An 18,398-nucleotide genomic window follows, 5' to 3' on the forward strand; every position below is an offset into this window, starting at 1 on the left:
GATGCGAACACATTTTGATAATTAATGTGTTTTAGGTGGTGTAAACTGCAAGATGGACAGAAAACCAGGACACCTACCTAAGGATGTCCGCCAAGCGGTCGATTCGTTAGTGTGGGTGAAGGTACGTTAGAGATTATTTGAGAAATTATAGATCGAGCTGTACGTTCCATGCGAAACTTCGTCAGTTCGTGTACTTTCACGGCTATTTCACTTAAGAGCTAAGCACTGCGTGCATCGGCAGTTCATGTCACATGATTCCCAACACACAGAAACTGACACCTAGGAGAGCTGTGATTGACACCTTCTAAGTTATGCATATATACCGTAAATTACACGTTAAATGTGAGGATATTTCACTCAGATTTACCCTTTGAAAATTGATATTTCAAATAAGATAAAGATCTGAAGTGTGTCAGTCATCTTGATGAAAATGACAGTTACGGTACAGTAACATCCCACACACACCCAGGATCACGCAGACCCATGTCGTTCAAGATGTGCGTTAGTATACTTACAACATCAGATCACGATATGGGAGAAATATTGCCGATGTGACGTTAAATATTTACTCACTCACTACAATATCCTAGATACAGCACACCGGCTTGGCTTTATAATTATTATCCATTTGCTCATCTTCATGTAACTCAAAATGTGTAATGACAGTGAATATTTTATGTAAAATAAGAAGTAACGTTCTTGCTCTTAGTTTTAGCTTGCTAGCTGCGACGTTTTATGAAAATTACCACTTTCAATATACATGTATCTGTGTAGATCGTCGGAATAGGCAGCACTGCTGTTGGCAAGACGTGTCTCATCAAACACTTCTGTGAAAGCAAGGTAAGAATACGTTTAACAATGACAATCTGTTAAGTGTACAGACACACTATCACGACTGCCTGTCTTACACTGCATATATATGCGTGTTACATAGAACTTTATATTCACTTTTTTTATCCGGATATTTTTTAAGAACTGGTTTGCGATATTAAAATTGCTGTAGGCAGCCTTACAGTTGTCGGTTCAAATATGATTGAAATGAAATTAACAATATGTATAGCCAATTATAGCTACATCATTTCTGGATCTCCGTTTTAATTACAACGTTACAAAGCGCTTGGAAATAGGATATTGATTTGGCAGCCTGTCAGTAATTTCATATCTCAGTGAATACTTCAAGGGAATGTTTAAATCAACCTTCAAAACATTGATGGTTTTAATTGAAAATTTCTCTCCCCGTTACCTCCAAACCAAAATGTTTTTTAAGTATTTTTAATTACATTCTACATTTTGTTTTTAATACTAAAAAATCAAATATATCCGCCAGCCAAATTTAAGAAAAACAAAAAGCCATGATGCATGTAAAGAGTAGTGTGGATGAAACATTTAACTCGAGGTTATAATACATTTCATTAAAAAACATACGATGAGACAAATTTATCGCATTGAGAAAGAAACACAGGGATCTTTTCAAAAAACATTTTTGAACTCGTTTTTTTTAATTAACAATGGATACCCACTTGTGTTCATAATGATGCCATGTTTATGTCCAGGAAGGGAAGACACGAGCACGAGAGGTCAGTATGTCACAAGGTTAAACACGTGATGTCACACTCTCTTTTAAAAGCATTCACACGAAAAACAGTGTTTTTTAACGTTATGTATACACTGAAATTAGCAGCACCGTTTGTTTTTTGCAGGAATATTACAAGCAAACGCCCATTTCCCCCTGCAATTTGCTGTATGTTGTGGATAACACGCACATTCATAAATTTTCAAATTACTTTTTTTCAAAAGTCAGGTTAAAAACCCAGAACCAAGATATAGAAGTCGTGATAAAACATCACTCACTCTACGTACAAGGAAAACGAATTGCACGCTATCCTAATGTGTGTTTTTTAAAGGTATTGAGGGGTTTTTTTCTTTTGTGAACACAATCAGTTTGTAGAAGCTTTTATAGTACTAAAGAATCAACTTCAGATATACACTCTTCAAAAAAAGAAACGCACAGGTACAATTTTGTACCGCACAGATCTCGTTCTGTAGGATATTGTACATATATATGTGTATATATTGACTTCAAGACATTGTAAATCGACAATGGCTGCGTTTTGACGCACCATTTGTCGAATATCAGGCCACCAACATTTTCAAATAACATATATCCAATTTATATACCGGATTGTTTGTGTAGTCAGATTCAATGAACTACATACTACCTTTTTTGAAGAGTGTAATTGTAAACTAAAAAGGTTGAAAGTACGAAATTGTATTGTCGTTGTAGGGTTAGAGTAAAATGTAGATATTTCTTATAAGGTGATTGTAATGTAAATTCCTAGATTTTATAACGGAACTAACAATTGTGTAAATATTTGACAGGCAGCCATAGCAACAGAGAGCCAGGATGACCAGGTAATCTAAGGGGCAGATCAGGATTATAAGGACGGGGAACCTAGCGAGGGGAAACAGGGTAACCTAGGGTATACACAGGTGTCAGTATTAACAAACCTAACTTTGTGCTAGTTGGTCAGTACATATTGTCACGTTATCTGAGGCAGTCTGGTGGGATTTCTGGTGTGGTTCATAACGTTTCTACTGTCATGGAGTGTATCAAGCACAATCACTCTTAAAGGTAGCCATCAAGCGATTTTCAAAGACTGATAGACCTAATGTAACACGTGATCTAAATACGTCACATTTGAATTCCCTTTGGGAACACGACACCAGTGCTATTGACCACCAGTTCGGACGTTTGTGTACATGTACACGGTAAACTACGCCTCGGTTTGGGATTAATCAGCGTTTGGATTGATCGTTCCATGGTTACCTTTATCATCGTATTTGGCATTTTACGGAACTCATACTTTCATATGTGGGAACGTCTTACATGGGGGTATGTCTGTCATTGTAACGCTTATAACACTGGTTCGTATCTTTTTTTATCTTAGGTATGATTTATTAGTTATACTGTGTATCATATAGTGGCACATTCACACCTGCTTATGATGATTGTAGAGATAAAATGCACAACAAAGGGATAGACAATGCCCTTTTGTCTTGTGTTTCAGTATTGAGATATAGACAATATTCAGATCCTAGATTATGTATAAACAACATCATGTTTTGTAAAACAACATGTGTACTTATTAGTGATGTCAGTGAAATAATGATACAACTGTAGCTGAATAAGAATGAATATTATTTTGTAGTACATACAGATTAACGTTAGCCCTGATACGTTGTAGATACATATTACTTTTGTAAACATAGATAGTATAACTTAGTATAGATATAATATTTGAGCCTAAATTTGAGTTGATCATGAACATGTATTTTATAGACCTTACATGGTAGTTTTCGTATGTTTTAGCTTTATTGATTTAGAATAGATTATCTTATGAGAATGTAATCACAGATCTTAATAACCGTTCATGGCGCCATTGTTCACTTTACGAGTAAAGGTACATTGTTTATTTTACATGTGCATTGTGGCCTTGGGTAGTAATTGTTATCGTTAATGTATTATTGATGACTTACTGAGGAAAGGGCATTTCAACTTGTATGTATTTGTACCGCGTAGATGAACATCCTAGAAACCAAACGCCACCATGTCATAGATACAACATGAGACCAATTCATACCACAAAACACCATGGCATACCACACAACACCATATGATATACCACATACAACCACACGATACATCATACTATAGCATGTCATATTATATACAACCATATGACATACCACACGCCATGTCATATCGTACACAACCACATGATACACCATACTATAGCATGTCATATTATATACAACCATTTGACATACCACACGCCATGTCATATCGTACACAACCACATGATACACCATACTATAGCATGTCATATTATATACAACCATATGACATACCACACGCCATGTCATATCCTACACAACCACATGATACACCATATTATAGCATGTCATATTATATAAAACCATATGACATACCACACGCCATGTCATATCGTACACAACCACATGATACACCACAAAACACAACACCATGTCATGTCAAATGCTAGGGTAGTCTGGAGGTTAAAGCGTTCGCTCGTCGCGCCGAAGGCCCGAGTTCGATTCTCCCCATGCATGGGTATACAATCCTCTTCCCGCTGCAAGAAGGTCCTATAATCTTTGCTAAAGGCTACTGGACACCGTTACCTCGGGAAGATGGCGTACAATTTATGAAACTATTTCTGATGCCCACCGCAGTGATGTTTGCTGGAATACTGCTAAGAGCGACGGCAAACCATACCCACTCACAGTGAATCTGCTATAGAAGTATATACACTCAAAAACCGTTGTGTCGAACTTTGGTGTGTCGATGCATCAATGCCAAAAAAGCTTGGTTCCAGTGTCAATCTTCTTTCTTCATCATTATTTAACCTCTGTTGTGTCGATTCGGACGTGTCGAAGTTACGGTTGTTTTGAAGTTATTACTTCTCAGTATGCACTTCCAGCAAAATCACGTACTCTGATAAGACGATCTCGGTCATCATAGTTCAGTTAACAAGACCTAACAGTAACGCTGTGAGCTGTTTTATTGTATTATGTGTATGTAATGTATTTAATACTTTTAATAGTACACGTATGTGCTATGTTTAATTTTCAACATTCATAATTGCCAATAATGATCAATAATAAAGGTAATGTTTGACATTTATTTTAATTTCTCGCTTGTTTGTCGCATATGTTTCATGTCTTCATGTCATGTCTTCTTTCTTCATGACAGTCTAAATGTATGCCAAGTGTTTTTTTCGGTTGTGTCGAACCTCGGATAGCTCGAAATATTTATGTAGGTAACTTCAACTTCGACACAACGTTGTTTGAGTGTACATATCTTCTTCTTGTATATATTCCGTGGGTCTTACAGGTAATATGTATTCTAATAACTACAAGCCAATGTTTAATAATGAATGTGGATTAATTAATCTTTACGTTTTGGCCTTTCTTGCAAGTTCAACACCGGGTACCAGCCGACTGTTGGGGTAGACTATGGATTCAAGATACACGAAGTAGAAGGGATTGATCGTAAGTAATCGGCATTTCCCGTAAAAGTCTGGGAATATTTTTTTGTATAATTTTGTGCCAAGCCTATTCTATGTGTACTTTGTGATTGGGCACGAACTCGTTTACAGCAACACCAACTCACTTGGCGGCGTCCGAGTGTAATGGGCCGATGATCTTACATGTGAAGGATCGCTCCGATCTCTTCTCGATGTGATATTTGTGGTATATTTGATATACATTGGAACAATGTTTGTTTGTTTGTTGTTTAACGCCACACTCAGAAATATTCCAGCTATATAACGGCGGTCTGTAAATAATCAAGTCTGGAACAGACAATCCAGTGATTGACATCATGAGCATCGATCTGCGCAATTGGGATAGGATAACATGCATCAACCAAGTCAGCCAGCCTTACTACCCGATTCCTTTAGTCGTCTCTCTCTCTCTTTAGTCGGGGAGGAGAGAGAGAGAGGGGGCGGGGGGGGGGGGGGGGGGGGGGAGGTGTAGAATAGGTCTTTACAATAGGTAGAATAGGTCTTTAGCAACCCCATCTTCCTGAGGCAAGAGAGTTTACTGACTATAAAAGTCCAGTTTCTACCCTTGCCGAACTAGGCTGGTATTATGGAGTTACATTTTGGCTGGACTAACGTGTCTATAGTCGCGCACCGAAATCGAAATCCCGTTCGTAAACTGTCGTGCAGGTAAGACCCGTTTTATCACAATATAGATCCTGATTATCGATCTGATCGTCCTGACTGGGCGCCACCATTTCGTGTGAAGTAAATGCAAGTGATACAAGAGGTGGAATCTGATTGGTCCATAGGAGAGGCTTTGAAGGGACATAACTGGTAATAGCCACTGGTGGCGCTACGATCGAGCCCAGTAGTTCCAGCCTAGTTCGGCAAGGGTGGAAACTGGACCTTAAAAGTCAGTTAACTCTCTTGCCTCGGGAAGATATAGAAACCCATGCTTGCCGTAAAAGGCGACTATGCTTGTCGTAAGAGGCGACTAACGGGATCGGGTGGTCAGGCTCGCTGACTTGGTTGATGCATGGTTGATTGCGTGGATCGATGCTCATGATATCAATCTCTGGATTGTCTGTTCCAGACTCGATTATATACAGATCGCCGTCATACAGCTGGAATATTGCTGAGTGCGGCGTTATTCAACCAACCAACCAACCAACCAGTGCTCGTGGGTTTCACGGTGCTTTCACCAAAGTGGTTAACGCCTGAGGCCTGCATGACCTTGGGCTTCCCTTCCACATAGAGCTGACACGCCGTGATGTAACTGGAATACTGTTCAAAGTGGCGTTCAAACCAACTCACTCACTCACTCCCATTCCCTATACACGTTGATATCTACTTCTCTTAGTACTGATATTCATTCATGTCTCCCACAGTCCGAGTTCACCTGTGGGATTTGTCCGGCAGTACGGAGTACATGGATGTTCGGAACGAGCTGTACGGAGGAACAGATGCCATATTCTTGGCCTATGACGTCACAAATGTGGCAACGTTCGAGACCCTCGACTCATGGATGAGAGAAGTTAAAAAATATTCCTCGGGCACGCCTGAAATCGTCATCGTAGCCAACAAGGTAACACCCGAATCTGTGCTTAACGTAGGTGGCCATTGTGGTGACACGCGGTCCTTATGTGATATGTGGTCCTTGTGTATCTATGTCGTCCTTATACATAAGTACCCAGTACAATGGGGTTATAAATGCAAGCCATTCAGACGCACACTATGCAGCTGACTTGGATACCACTCCCCATGGTGTTGAGAATGAGATTTAAATGCACAACGTTCCGCTACAGATTTATTAAAAAAAACCTTCAAATTTCAAGCCTTATCCTTGAAATGCACTCTCTAGCGGTTTCTGCCCAACAGGTATTGTCATAAATACTTTGAATATTGTAGTAACCGCATTTTGTAACCTATCAGTTTATATATCATTATCTCTAAATGCCTACCGACAATGGTTGAGAAAGCAGTACCATCAGCGTGGTTGTCGGGAGAATTCATGTCCAATCCCAACCGTCGGTTTTGAAGAGATTATGTATAAAACGGATTTAAAAGAAAACTCCAACTAAAAATATCATTAGAAATCTTTACTCGTTGTTATTTATAGAAATTTGACAGTTACAAGTGATTTAGCGATCCAACTGCAAGATGTACCTTAATTCAACGCAACTATAGTTTTAAGTATTTATAGATTATTATATTTCTACAAATTCTTGTTTTTATTTGATTAATCTACTTAAATTATATATTCGATGCCTAAAGACATAGCCGTTATTGCTTTAACGTGAAACTTCCAGTAATTGTGAGGGGGGACTGTAGATGCCTCAAATGAAAGGGTCAGTTGACATATCTGAAATATTATGAGGACTCTTTTCAGGAACAATTTATGTATCTGCCTCAAGATTGAAAAAAACAGACCAATTAAATTTCCTGACGTAGCAAGTTCCTGAGCTTATTGAGAGTATATCTACGTTCATGATATTTTTTCACAGACAGATTTGAAGCAGAAGCGAAGTGTGTCGGCAGCTGAAGGCAGAAAGTGGGCTTCCCAGTACAAAATGAGGTAACACGGCAACACTTGTTATATTTTCGGTTTGCAAAGTCGACCGACCTGACCACAAGCCACAATGAGACAATGAAAGTCAAATATTACATTATTTGTTCATGTGACTGACCGCATCATCTTTGATGGATAAGAAAAATAAGAAAACCCGACAAAAAACATACCAAAGTAAAGCAATTTTATAAATGATGATTGATGAAATGCATTAAATGTAGTATGTTGCGATTGGAAAACATTCAGTTAAAAATCGTGCAATCCTCCCATGAACATTAGATTATTTATTTCATTCTCATTAAAATCAGATACTGTGATACGATGCCTCTTCACAAGCCGATCAAGACGACATTCTGCCAAATAAAATTTACAAATCTCCATTTAGATACACAATTCTATTTCTGTTTGAATTTCGATTGATCCAAGCTGATATGGAGAACGAAAGTACGTAAAGAATCAAGAAAGAAATGTTGCGCTAAGCATAAAGTGTAAGAAACATGACACACAAAGATATTGTTGCAGCCACTGGTCATAAAATCCATTCTGAAGGGCGCGCGTGGGAGACCCTAAATACAGCGAACACGGAGGTGGCGAGGGACGGTAGGAGGAGGATGAAAGACTTCTGGGGTGTTTTTCGGTTTTGCTTTGAAGATGTTTTATAAAAGTCATAAACGACAAGGGCAAAGGGTCAGGTTGAATTATTGATTAACGTATTTGTAGTCAGTGGCGTTCATCAGCCGCATATCGATGATTTAATTCCTTTTAATCCAGTATAGTTTTCTAGATTCGTTGATACCCGTGATTTACTGACTGACTGACCATTGGATATACTGAATGGGCCTGGGTATGCTAGACGCCGTGACAAAAACATGCACGGTAACTCCTCTATAGAAACAAAATCCCTGGTGTTTTGAATCCTTAACCGATAAAATATCCTGTTTCTAACACTGGTGGGTCCCGAAATAGATCGGTGACTTGCGTGTCACCGTGCCCCGGGGGAGTGGGACGTTGCTCATAATATCAATCACTTGATTATCTACAGCCTCCCGTGAGATTGCTGCATGGTCTGTTGCGGACTTTGGCGCTCAACAACAAACAGACGCTCATTGATAATTTATGAATTACTTCAGGCACAGTAAGGGGAGAAGATTGTCAATGATTTCCTTGACAAAAAGAGAAGTTGGGATTTCATTGTGAGGGCATATGTGAGGGCATATGACAAAAGGGGCACAGGCGGCCCAGTCGTCAAAGGCGCTGCAATTCGCTATGCAGAGTTGCGTCCCTTGGACACGCCAGAAACCTATGATTGTGGACTCAAATCCCGGTTCGCCCCGATTATGTTTCTAGGTTTGTCAGCACCATACCCGTGCTCATGGTTTTCACCGAAGTGGTAAACGTCTGAGACCTGCATTACTTCGGGCTTTCCTCCCCCATTAAGCTGACACGCCGTGATGTAACTGGAATACTGTTAACAGCACCGTTAAACCCAACTCACTCACTCACTCATAAGACATAACACCGTTATAGTCCATGTTACTAATCCCAACGCTGTTCATAACATAAAAAAGGGTGTTAGTGTATTCGTTCTTTTCTTTAAAACAGCTCCATCCACGTTGTCAATAATATAACTGTCAGGCTTCGGGCTGTTTGCTAAAGATCGTGGCCGCTAATCGACATCGTGATATACGTCGGTTTGTGAATGTCTGTATATGAAAAAGATTGTACAACGTGGGTGAAATTACGCGTTGTTTAAGGGTTGTTTTACATCCATAAAGTAAATGTCAGTCAGCAAGTCGAAAAGTTCGTGATACTTCGTATTATTCCTTGAGGTTTTAATCACCTACAATGACAAAGGAATCCGTGCATTAGATGCAATCGACATAGTTATAATGTGATCCTGGAACCATTGACAACATGACATTTACAAATTTGATTTGTCAATGATCAATTTCTGTACTCCATTAAAGTTCATGATCCTTGACTTGAAAGTAATCTCAAACAGATTTAAAATGATGAGAAATCTTTATTTCAAATAAGATTGAAGAACGCGTGCTTGTTTCCAATGCAGAAAGTTACATGCAATCTACATCAATGACAAAGCGCTGACACATGTCAGCTATGTATATTGACATGAAATTTGCACGGATATATATCCACTTCCTCAGCGTTTACATCTGTGTTTAGCGAAGTGATGAATCCTAGTTTTGCGTTAAGTGAGTGTTTTTTTAAGGTTGTATAATACATGTACTAATGTTAGGCAGATGTTGGATTACACAGTATACTGTATTTATGAAAAGGCCATTAAGCGGTGACAAAGCTTAACGCAACATGTGTATACACAATGTGTACATTATACATTATAAATACATGTATATATATATATGTGTGTGACGTCAGGCGGTGAGTGCACGAGGAAAGTCGTAATACATTGTGCACCTCGGCATGCAGTTATCATATACACGGCGGAACAAGCCGATTAAACTCGGAATGTTTTACAAATTGCAGCGCCATCTGGCGTTCTTTATTGAAAACGTCCTTTCGTGCTCACTGACGTTCTTTATTACACGTTCTTTCGTGCTCACTGACGTTCTTTCGTACACATTGTTCTTCCTTTTTCTTGTGTCGTCTTTTTCGTAACATTTGACTATTAATATTGCGTACTTTTGACATTTATTTCAACTTTGTATGTTTAACCGGCGTCTGTTTGTTTTGTATATTGATCGTTAGTAGTAACATTTAGTTTTTTATTCATAATATTTGCCCTTCATTGCGTACTTTTGTCCTTTGTTTCAACTTTGTATTTTTTGACCGAATGGCCGCCAATAAAAAACACCGCACTCAGCAATATTCAAGCTACATGACGGTGGTCTTTAAATAATCTGGACCAGATAATCCAGTGATTGACATCATGAAGATCGATCTGCGCAAATGTTATACGATGTCATGCATCAACCAAGTCAGGGAGCCTGACCACCCGATCCTGTTAGTCGCTTCTTACGACAAGCATGGGTTGCTGAAGACCAATTCCAAGCCAGATTTTCATGGGTCAGTTTCTGAAGTAAGCTCCCATACACTACACCTGCGCGCCGTGTTCAATAATTGTTACTAGGCTAGGCTAAGCAAATGTTTATTAAGTAAGTAAAACCCACTCTGTCTATAAACATACACTTTTCGATGTTTATTAATCTAGCAGTTAATGATTCCTAATTACATATACAATGTCTCAGTTTGACACAACCCCGCGCGGAGTTCGGTTAGAAGAGGTCCCTAGCAACCCATGCTGGTCGTACGAGGCGACCTAATCGGTCGTGTGGTCAGGTTCGGTGATTTGGGTGACAGCTTGTCGTCATACACCGATGGCGTGGATCGTTGTTAAAAATAATATTCACTGGAGTGTCAGATCTAGACACGATTATTTACAGGCCGCCGTCTGGAGCTAGAATTTTGCCGAGCACGCACGCACAGACAGACACACAGATACAGACAAAAACAGACGCACACGCACGCACACACACACACAAACAGGCACACGCGCGCGCACACACACACACAGTGTCTCGACCTAGACAGAAAATGAAAAAAATAAATATATGTTTCCTATATAAATGATGGGTCCCTTTATTAACCATATAAAGTCAGCCACCTCCGTCTAATAACTTGTTTTTGAAGTTACGTTATTAACATCCCTCAGTGCGAGATATGACGGTGTACAGTACACGCCGTGCTGAAGTCCACACTGTACATATACAATTTGCGGCATTGCAATTGCAAGATCCCAGACCCGATGTCGGGGAAATAGCCACCAACAGTTTTCGAAATCTGCACATTTGTATAATATGCAGTGAACGCATTTGAATTGTGTGTTTTGATATTGACTTGATATTGGCGTGGTTGACATGGTATTTCGAGATGTTACAGATTATATGAAAGGACAACTTGAGCAAATGTGATGTTCCCTGATTGTGAAGGGTATTCTTCTGTGCAGGATTAGTGACTGACAAATGTGCCCACTCCCAAAATTGTATGGTAAAACCACAGAAATTGGTTATCACTTTTGTTAAAGCCATATTTTGTATATTTCTTTGACAGCGGATTTGCTTTTCGTAAATATGATGTATACCTACTGATGTATTATGGACATATTTGTTCGGTTTCTTGCATGTTTCCTTCTTTTAAAAAGTATCGCCTTGCTCTGAAATACGAAAACAAACATTCAAATACAAAACAGATTCATGAAAGGTTTATCATTATGAACATAGAAATACTCTTTCTTTGACCAAAGCGTTTCAGACTTGAGACAGCTGTCTTGCAAACTTACACACTGGAATCATATGATATGCGGTCGATGTCTTCAAGGCTCGTCTTATTGTACGAACATAGAAAGAGAAATGCGTGTATTGTGCCGTCTCCGGTGTCTGGAACAAACACAGCTGTAGAAACTTGAATACAGGTGTATGTGGTGGAGAATATTTGAATGAGTATGTTTTACATTGTTCTTAAATCATTATGTAACAAACACAGTCAACTATGGATATAACGAAGTCGACTGAAGCCAGTAGTCGACTTAAACAAGCAGCCAGATTTAATGAGTTGTCGGATAAAACAAGCTGCCGGTTATAGCAAGTAGTCGGGTAAAACGGATAGCTGGATATAACGAGTAGTCGGTTAAAACGAGTCGATGGATGTAACGAGTAGTCGTCTAAAACAAGCAGCCGGTTATAGCGAGTAGTTGGCTAAAGCGAGTAGTAAGTAACGTTATTGTAAACATCGAACTTGGTATAACGAACTAATTTTGAGAGTCCATGCGGTTCGTTACATCCGTAATTGACCTCAGATTGATGCTACTACGAGAGATGACTTCAGGTTCCATTTCCACATGTCTATAAAGTACAGCGAAAAATGAATGTGTTTAAGAATTAACCACACGTGGTATTCAATTATAAGTCATTCATTGTACATATGTACTTGGTAAGTAAGTTGGCTTTATCGCCGCCCTTCGGGCATTCAGAGATGGAAGTCCAGGCCGTAGAACGTAGACGATCATGGATGTTGAGTCATAATCGTGGGGCTCTGGGATTCGAGGCCCGACAGTCGGATCCTGGGATGGCTAAGGGGCGCAATTCTGCACGGCGAATTGCTTCGCTCTCGTTTAACCATGCCCCGTTGCATTTGGTTTGAAATCGGACTAATTGTTTATGAACAACGACTCAGTCGCAAATATCAGGTCATTGTAATGATATCCATCACTCCAAACAGAAACTGACGGAGATCACCGAGTGACGTAGGTTTCCTCTGTTCCAGGTACTACGAGACTTCGGCAGCGACGGGCGAGGGCGTGGTTCAGCTGTTCGGCGATTTGTTGCAGGGCGTCTATAACCGGAGGGGAGGGGGTAAGCCGAACGCCGCGTGGTCTAAAAAGTGGGATGCCCAAGCGCTGTCCGAACTGTGTAACCCCCTCCCAGACAAAGACAGGGGGAAGTCCGCCCGGGTCTGACCATTGGTCACTCGAGATAAGACATGGAAAACCCATCTGGAACAAGACCCATTGGTTAAGGAGCATGTGTATGTTCACCGATGATCAGATTCGCTGATGGTAGCCGTCAGTGGACGTTGTTGTGGCTGATGGCCGTTCATGGAAATGGAAACATTAATCGGCCACTTATGAGAAGGGGAAAATCATTGATCGACAGCCTATCAAATGGGCGGAATCACCGATTGGTGGTCGGATGGAATCATTGACAACTGTTCAGATCATGGAACTATTGATTCACAACTGATCAGGTGGATTGAATCATCGATTGACAACTGTTCAGATCATGGAATTATTGATTCACAACTGATCAGGTGAATTGAATCATCGATTGACAACTGATCAAATCATGGAATTATTGATTCACAGCTGATCAGGTGACGGAATCATCGATTGACCATTGATCAGATCATGGAATTATTGATTAACAACTGATCTGGTGATGGAATCATCGATTGACAACTGATCAGATCATGGAATTATTGATTCACAATAATCAGGCGATGGAATCATCAATTGACAACTGATCAGATCATAGATTTATTGATTCACAATAATCAGGTGATGGATCACGTGGCTGGAACTATGATGGAGAGAGAGGAACTGGATATGAATATTGGACAAACGGTTGTAGAAATTCGGACGGCTTAATGTATCATAAATTGTCATGGCTCGATAATTGCAAATACGACAATAAGGTGAATGAATGAACCAACGCATTCAAGATCTCCACTTTGGAGTTACATGACCTAATGCGCTTCCGTTGTCCGTCTCGGCTACATGCAGCCCACTAATTCTTCAGTGTTGTCTTCATGTTATATGGCTGTGACTTACAGGCAATATGAATTGACATTTGGTACATAGTCATGGTACATAGTACCAACCTTAACAGCTATTGGCCTCGCTGACAAACAGTTTTGTGTTTGATCCAAGCCTGGTAAAGTATGGATGGCTGTGAAATTATTTAAGGTCACACCAGCGTTGGATCCCAATAATGCGTAGGTGACTGTAAGCTCTCCTCACTGACTGACTTCTGTGACACTTGCAAGTGAATTTACCAGCAACTGTTTTCCGATACGGTTTGCATGTGAGAAGCTTTCTGCATGCCCTTGGTAACTTGTATTAAAATTTGATATTTTGAAAGTATATATACGCCTTTTCTTTGAAATAGCTGCCTCCTACTTTTGACATAACACCTCAAAATAACACAGTACACATAGAATAAGATCCCACGTGGTGGGATGTCACCAAGGCCTTTCTAACTGCACTAGCTATAAGAGTAAGTATGACCTTACGCCGCTTTATGCAATATCCAGACAATATCACGACGGTGTACACCAGAAATGGGCTTCACATATTGTACCCATGTGGGGAATCGACCCCGGGTCTTCAGCGTGACGAGCGAACGCTTTAACCACTAGGATATCCCACAAGAGAAAATATGCGGTGATGTTATATGATGATGATTATGATGAAAGGGGAATAATAAAAACTATGAGAGTCGCGTAGAACGCCCACAACCATTAACAAAACATTTATATTCTGTTTCAAACCGTAGAAAAGGCTCACATGTACACTGATATGGATCTTAAAAGAAAAGAAAAGAGTTAATGACATTTAGCCAATTTACGATATGAAGAAAACACAAAAACATAGATTTATTTCTGATGATTAAAACGTAAATATTTTCGAAGTCTGTGATTTTGACAAAATGTGCATACGACCTACGTGATGATTTTCACACCACACTTACATGTACAATGCTAATATGTATCAATATTCTTCATTAGTGTTTGGCTTGACTGTTGAATTTCGACAGATCTCTGAGCCTTGATTGATGACAGTCTCTCGTAAGCTTTCTGGATCTCCATAAAATGTTCTTGAGCTTCTTCCTTCCTTTGGAGATCTTTCTGTGTGCCTGGGTCCACCGACGCGACCTCTTCCTGTAAGCATAGGTTATCTCCTCCTGTGTAGCGCCCGGATCCAAACCTAAGACCTGGACGAAGAGGCCGAGTGAGTGAATATTGTATAACACCGCAGAAAGCGGTCGATGGAGTCCTATCAAGGCGCCCAATGACTGAAAACACGAGTAACGATTCACATCACCAGGTTACGATGACACGCAAAAATCAAGTCATCGATCTGACCATCCGATCCTCTTTAGACGGCTCAGCCCAAGCATGGGACACTGGACATATATTAGTCTTCCCGGACTCCACACTGGGTAACATGAAAAGAAGGACTGGACTAACAATATTTGAGTGGAAACTGAATACATTATTTTACACATGGGAAGAATATTCATTCCAAAACGCAATTAAGCGTGAAGGAGGTATCATTGGTTCCAGACTTATAAATATAAACCTTCTTGACTTGACAAAGACCATGCGTCGACAGAATGACGAAAATAATACACATTTCTCGTAAACAAATTCGATTTGTCACAAAAAGCTACGTCCTTGCTAAATAGTTCCTGGCGTACTCACATTTTTTTTTCACAAAATCTTAAACATAAAATCAGTTTGAAAATGACTAACCTTGAAAGCATTGTGTTCCCTGACAGAATGTAAAGTCTCTACAACATCCTCCCAGATTCTTTTCCAACCATGGTTACGAAAATAATTAAACAGCCTCGCCAAAGAATCCTTGCGTTCAGTCCAAGCAGGGGACCTGATGAAGATCGGAATGACTTCTCTTAGAGGGATCTCCTCCCCATCTTCCATAGTGACGGAGGCGTTGTAATATATCACGCATCCCCAGAGAGCAAGATACAATATGTTGTAAAATGTCAGTTTGCCTACGCGGAGACAGAAGCCTCGTTTTGGATCTGGTTCAGTATTCCACGACATACCACGCCACTGAACAAAGATGGCCGCCAGGAAGGGAGATCAGGCATCAGGGATGCAGATAATGATAGGTGCTTTCAGATAAGATCCAATCAGAGCCCATTTGAATGACACTTTGTTACATCCAATGTTTGCTACGAGGTGGACGCAAACAAAAGGAGAAACGTACTTGACCTATTGATTGTCATCCATGTATTAATTATGCCGTTTCTTGGAACGCTTAGCTTCTCGAGGGCGTAAACCAGGTGAAAACACTTTGTGTGCAATGATAATATTTTGGAAGCTGTGGCTTTCACGAGATAAGGTTAACGTATTCCGCTATTTGGGCTTGGCACTGTGATAATTTCATACAGCTGATCAACCTTTCATGTATGGGCGTCAATGTCCATATAAACCCATATTTGGGCTTGGCACTGTGGTAATGTCATACAGCTGATCAACCTTTCATGTATGGGCGTCAACGTCCATATAAACCCATATTTGGGCTTGGCACTGTGGTAATGTCATACAGCTGATCAACCTTTCATGTATGGGCGTCAATGTCCATATATGCCCCTATTTGGGCTTGGCACTGTGGTAATGTCATACAGCTGATCAATGCTCATGTATGGGCGTCAATGTCCATATATGTCCCTATTTGGGCTTGGCACTGTGGTAATGTCATACAGCTGATCAATGTTGATGTATGGGCGTCAATGTCCATATATGCCCCTATTTGGGCTTGGCACTGTGGTAATGTCATACAGCTGATCAATGTTGATGTATGGGCGTCAATGTCCATATATGCCCCTATTTGGGCTTGGCACTGTGGTAATGTCATACAGCTGATCAATGTTGATGTATGGGCGTCAATGTCCATATATGTCCCTATTTGGGCTTGGCACTGTGGTAATGTCATACAGCTGATCAATGTTGATGTATGGGCGTCAATGTCCATATATGTCCCTATTTGGGCTTGGCACTGTGGTAATGTCATACAGCTGATCAATGTTGATGTATGGGCGTCAATGTCCATATATGCCCCTATTTGGGCTTGGCACTGTGGTAATGTCATACAGCTGATCAAAGTTCACGTATGGGCGTCAATGTTCTTCTAGCCACCTATTTCAACTCCGAAGCGCCAGGATGTGACAGTATTATTTCCATTGGCAACGCTGAAGCTCGGACGTCTTTAATGTATTATGCCTCACTGTCCTCATACTCGCATTGAAGCGCCAAGTTTCGGCATTATCAAAAACATTGGCACTGTTAAATCCCGGGTGTACATGCAGCTCCGATCTGTGGCAATGTTATAGCAAGGGTGATGCCACTGTACACTGTGCCAGTGGCCGTCAGAAGAAGACCACGACTGTGAATATCATATTGCACACACTCGCCCACTGCAGTTCCGAACCGGGGCAATGTTAGTCAGAATGAGACCACGACTGTGAATATGACTGTGATGGCTTTTTCTGCAAGTACTTGATAACTGATCACTGCACCATCAAGGTCACAGACCCCTGGATATTTTACTGACGTATCACAGCGAAACAATATGCCCAATTTCCACAAGTGTGTGTAGATATGCCTCCATGGCAAACAGATACTAGTAATGTCCACAACAAAATATTTCACTATTACGCAATTCCTGATCACCCAATCCCATTGGTCGTCTCTTACGTCTCAACCTGTATGGGTTGCTGAAGACCTACTCGAATCCGGATCTTCACGGGTGTGACTGATACGACGTGTCAAACACGTATAGTCCATTCTTGATATACTGAAATCTACACTCATGTTTGATAACCTCGGACACTTACCCGACTGTACGGTATGTGGTACATATTAATGTTGCGAAACCCTTTTCAAGTAGTATAACATATACCATGCACTGACGGAAACAATAGCAATTTATTCCTTGTTAACTAAACATTCATCCAGCATGTACCTCGTATTTCACATGTTATCATGACCCATCATATTTAGGGCTTCGTGCCTGCAAAGCAGAAGCCCTATTGTAATTGCAAATATTATTATTATTATTATTATTTATTATTCCGCCGTTTTTTGTACCAGAGCTACAAAGAGAACCAGTGGGCAGAATCGCTCCAAAATCGACAGCAACATCGGCACCAACGTGACGCAGATACCAGCAAAAATCCAAGGCCGTAGGCGCAATGGCAAAGGGCAGACAACTCAAAACAATTTCAAAAATTTCAATTTCAGCAGCAAATATCTCCGAAACTAAAAGTCCAATGACTACCAAATTTGGCATGCGGCAGCCCAATCAGATGCCCATCAATTTTGCCTCGACGGACAATGTCGCTAAAACGCACCGTTTGGCAGCCATATTGGATTGAAGCTTTTACACATGCATTTTAGCACTTTCACACCACTTGGCCGCCAAATCT

The 18,398-nt window shown here is 40.4% G+C and overlaps 2 protein-coding genes across 2 annotated transcripts; one reads left to right on the forward strand and one right to left on the reverse strand.

The window, feature by feature from the left end:
- Positions 1-13,790, forward strand: LOC139463359 (ras-related protein Rab-13-like). Its single transcript, XM_071244613.1, has 8 exons — positions 1-121; positions 775-840; positions 1,554-1,577; positions 2,380-2,412; positions 4,998-5,070; positions 6,452-6,648; positions 7,568-7,638; positions 12,934-13,790. Exons 1-8 carry the CDS (start codon positions 53-55, stop codon positions 13,124-13,126), a joined length of 726 nt encoding a protein of 241 aa, XP_071100714.1. The 5' UTR covers positions 1-52; the 3' UTR covers positions 13,127-13,790.
- Positions 13,791-14,948: 1,158 nt separating this feature from the next.
- Positions 14,949-16,011, reverse strand: LOC139463713 (uncharacterized). Its single transcript, XM_071244967.1, has 2 exons — positions 15,700-16,011; positions 14,949-15,158 (listed from the first exon to the last, which is right to left on the reverse strand). The coding sequence occupies exons 1-2, from the start codon at positions 16,009-16,011 to the stop codon at positions 14,949-14,951; spliced, it is 522 nt and encodes a 173-aa protein (XP_071101068.1).
- Positions 16,012-18,398: the final 2,387 nt, after the last annotated feature.

The sequence above is a fragment of the Haliotis cracherodii genome, unplaced genomic scaffold (assembly GCF_022045235.1).
Source record: "Haliotis cracherodii isolate W230 unplaced genomic scaffold, xgHalCrac1.p SCAF_16, whole genome shotgun sequence".
Classification (NCBI taxonomy): domain Eukaryota; kingdom Metazoa; phylum Mollusca; class Gastropoda; order Lepetellida; family Haliotidae; genus Haliotis; species Haliotis cracherodii.

What these genes read in the sequence shown, in the direction of transcription:
- LOC139463359 (XM_071244613.1), top strand. Translation starts at nt 53, where the DNA reads ATGGACAGAAAACCAGGACACCTACCTAAGGATGTCCGCCAAGCGGTC. An exon ending in ATTCGTTAGTGTGGGTGAAG is followed by an intron (nt 122 to 774) that starts GTACGTTAGAGA and finishes GTATCTGTGTAG; the next exon opens with ATCGTCGGAATAGGCAGCAC. An exon ending in GCTTCCCAGTACAAAATGAG is followed by an intron (nt 7,639 to 12,933) that starts GTAACACGGCAA and finishes CCTCTGTTCCAG; the next exon opens with GTACTACGAGACTTCGGCAG.
- LOC139463713 (XM_071244967.1), bottom strand. Translation starts at nt 16,011, where the DNA reads ATGTCGTGGAATACTGAACCAGATCCAAAACGAGGCTTCTGTCTCCGC. An exon ending in GGGAACACAATGCTTTCAAG is followed by an intron (nt 15,159 to 15,699) that starts GTTAGTCATTTT and finishes CTCTTCGTCCAG; the next exon opens with GTCTTAGGTTTGGATCCGGG.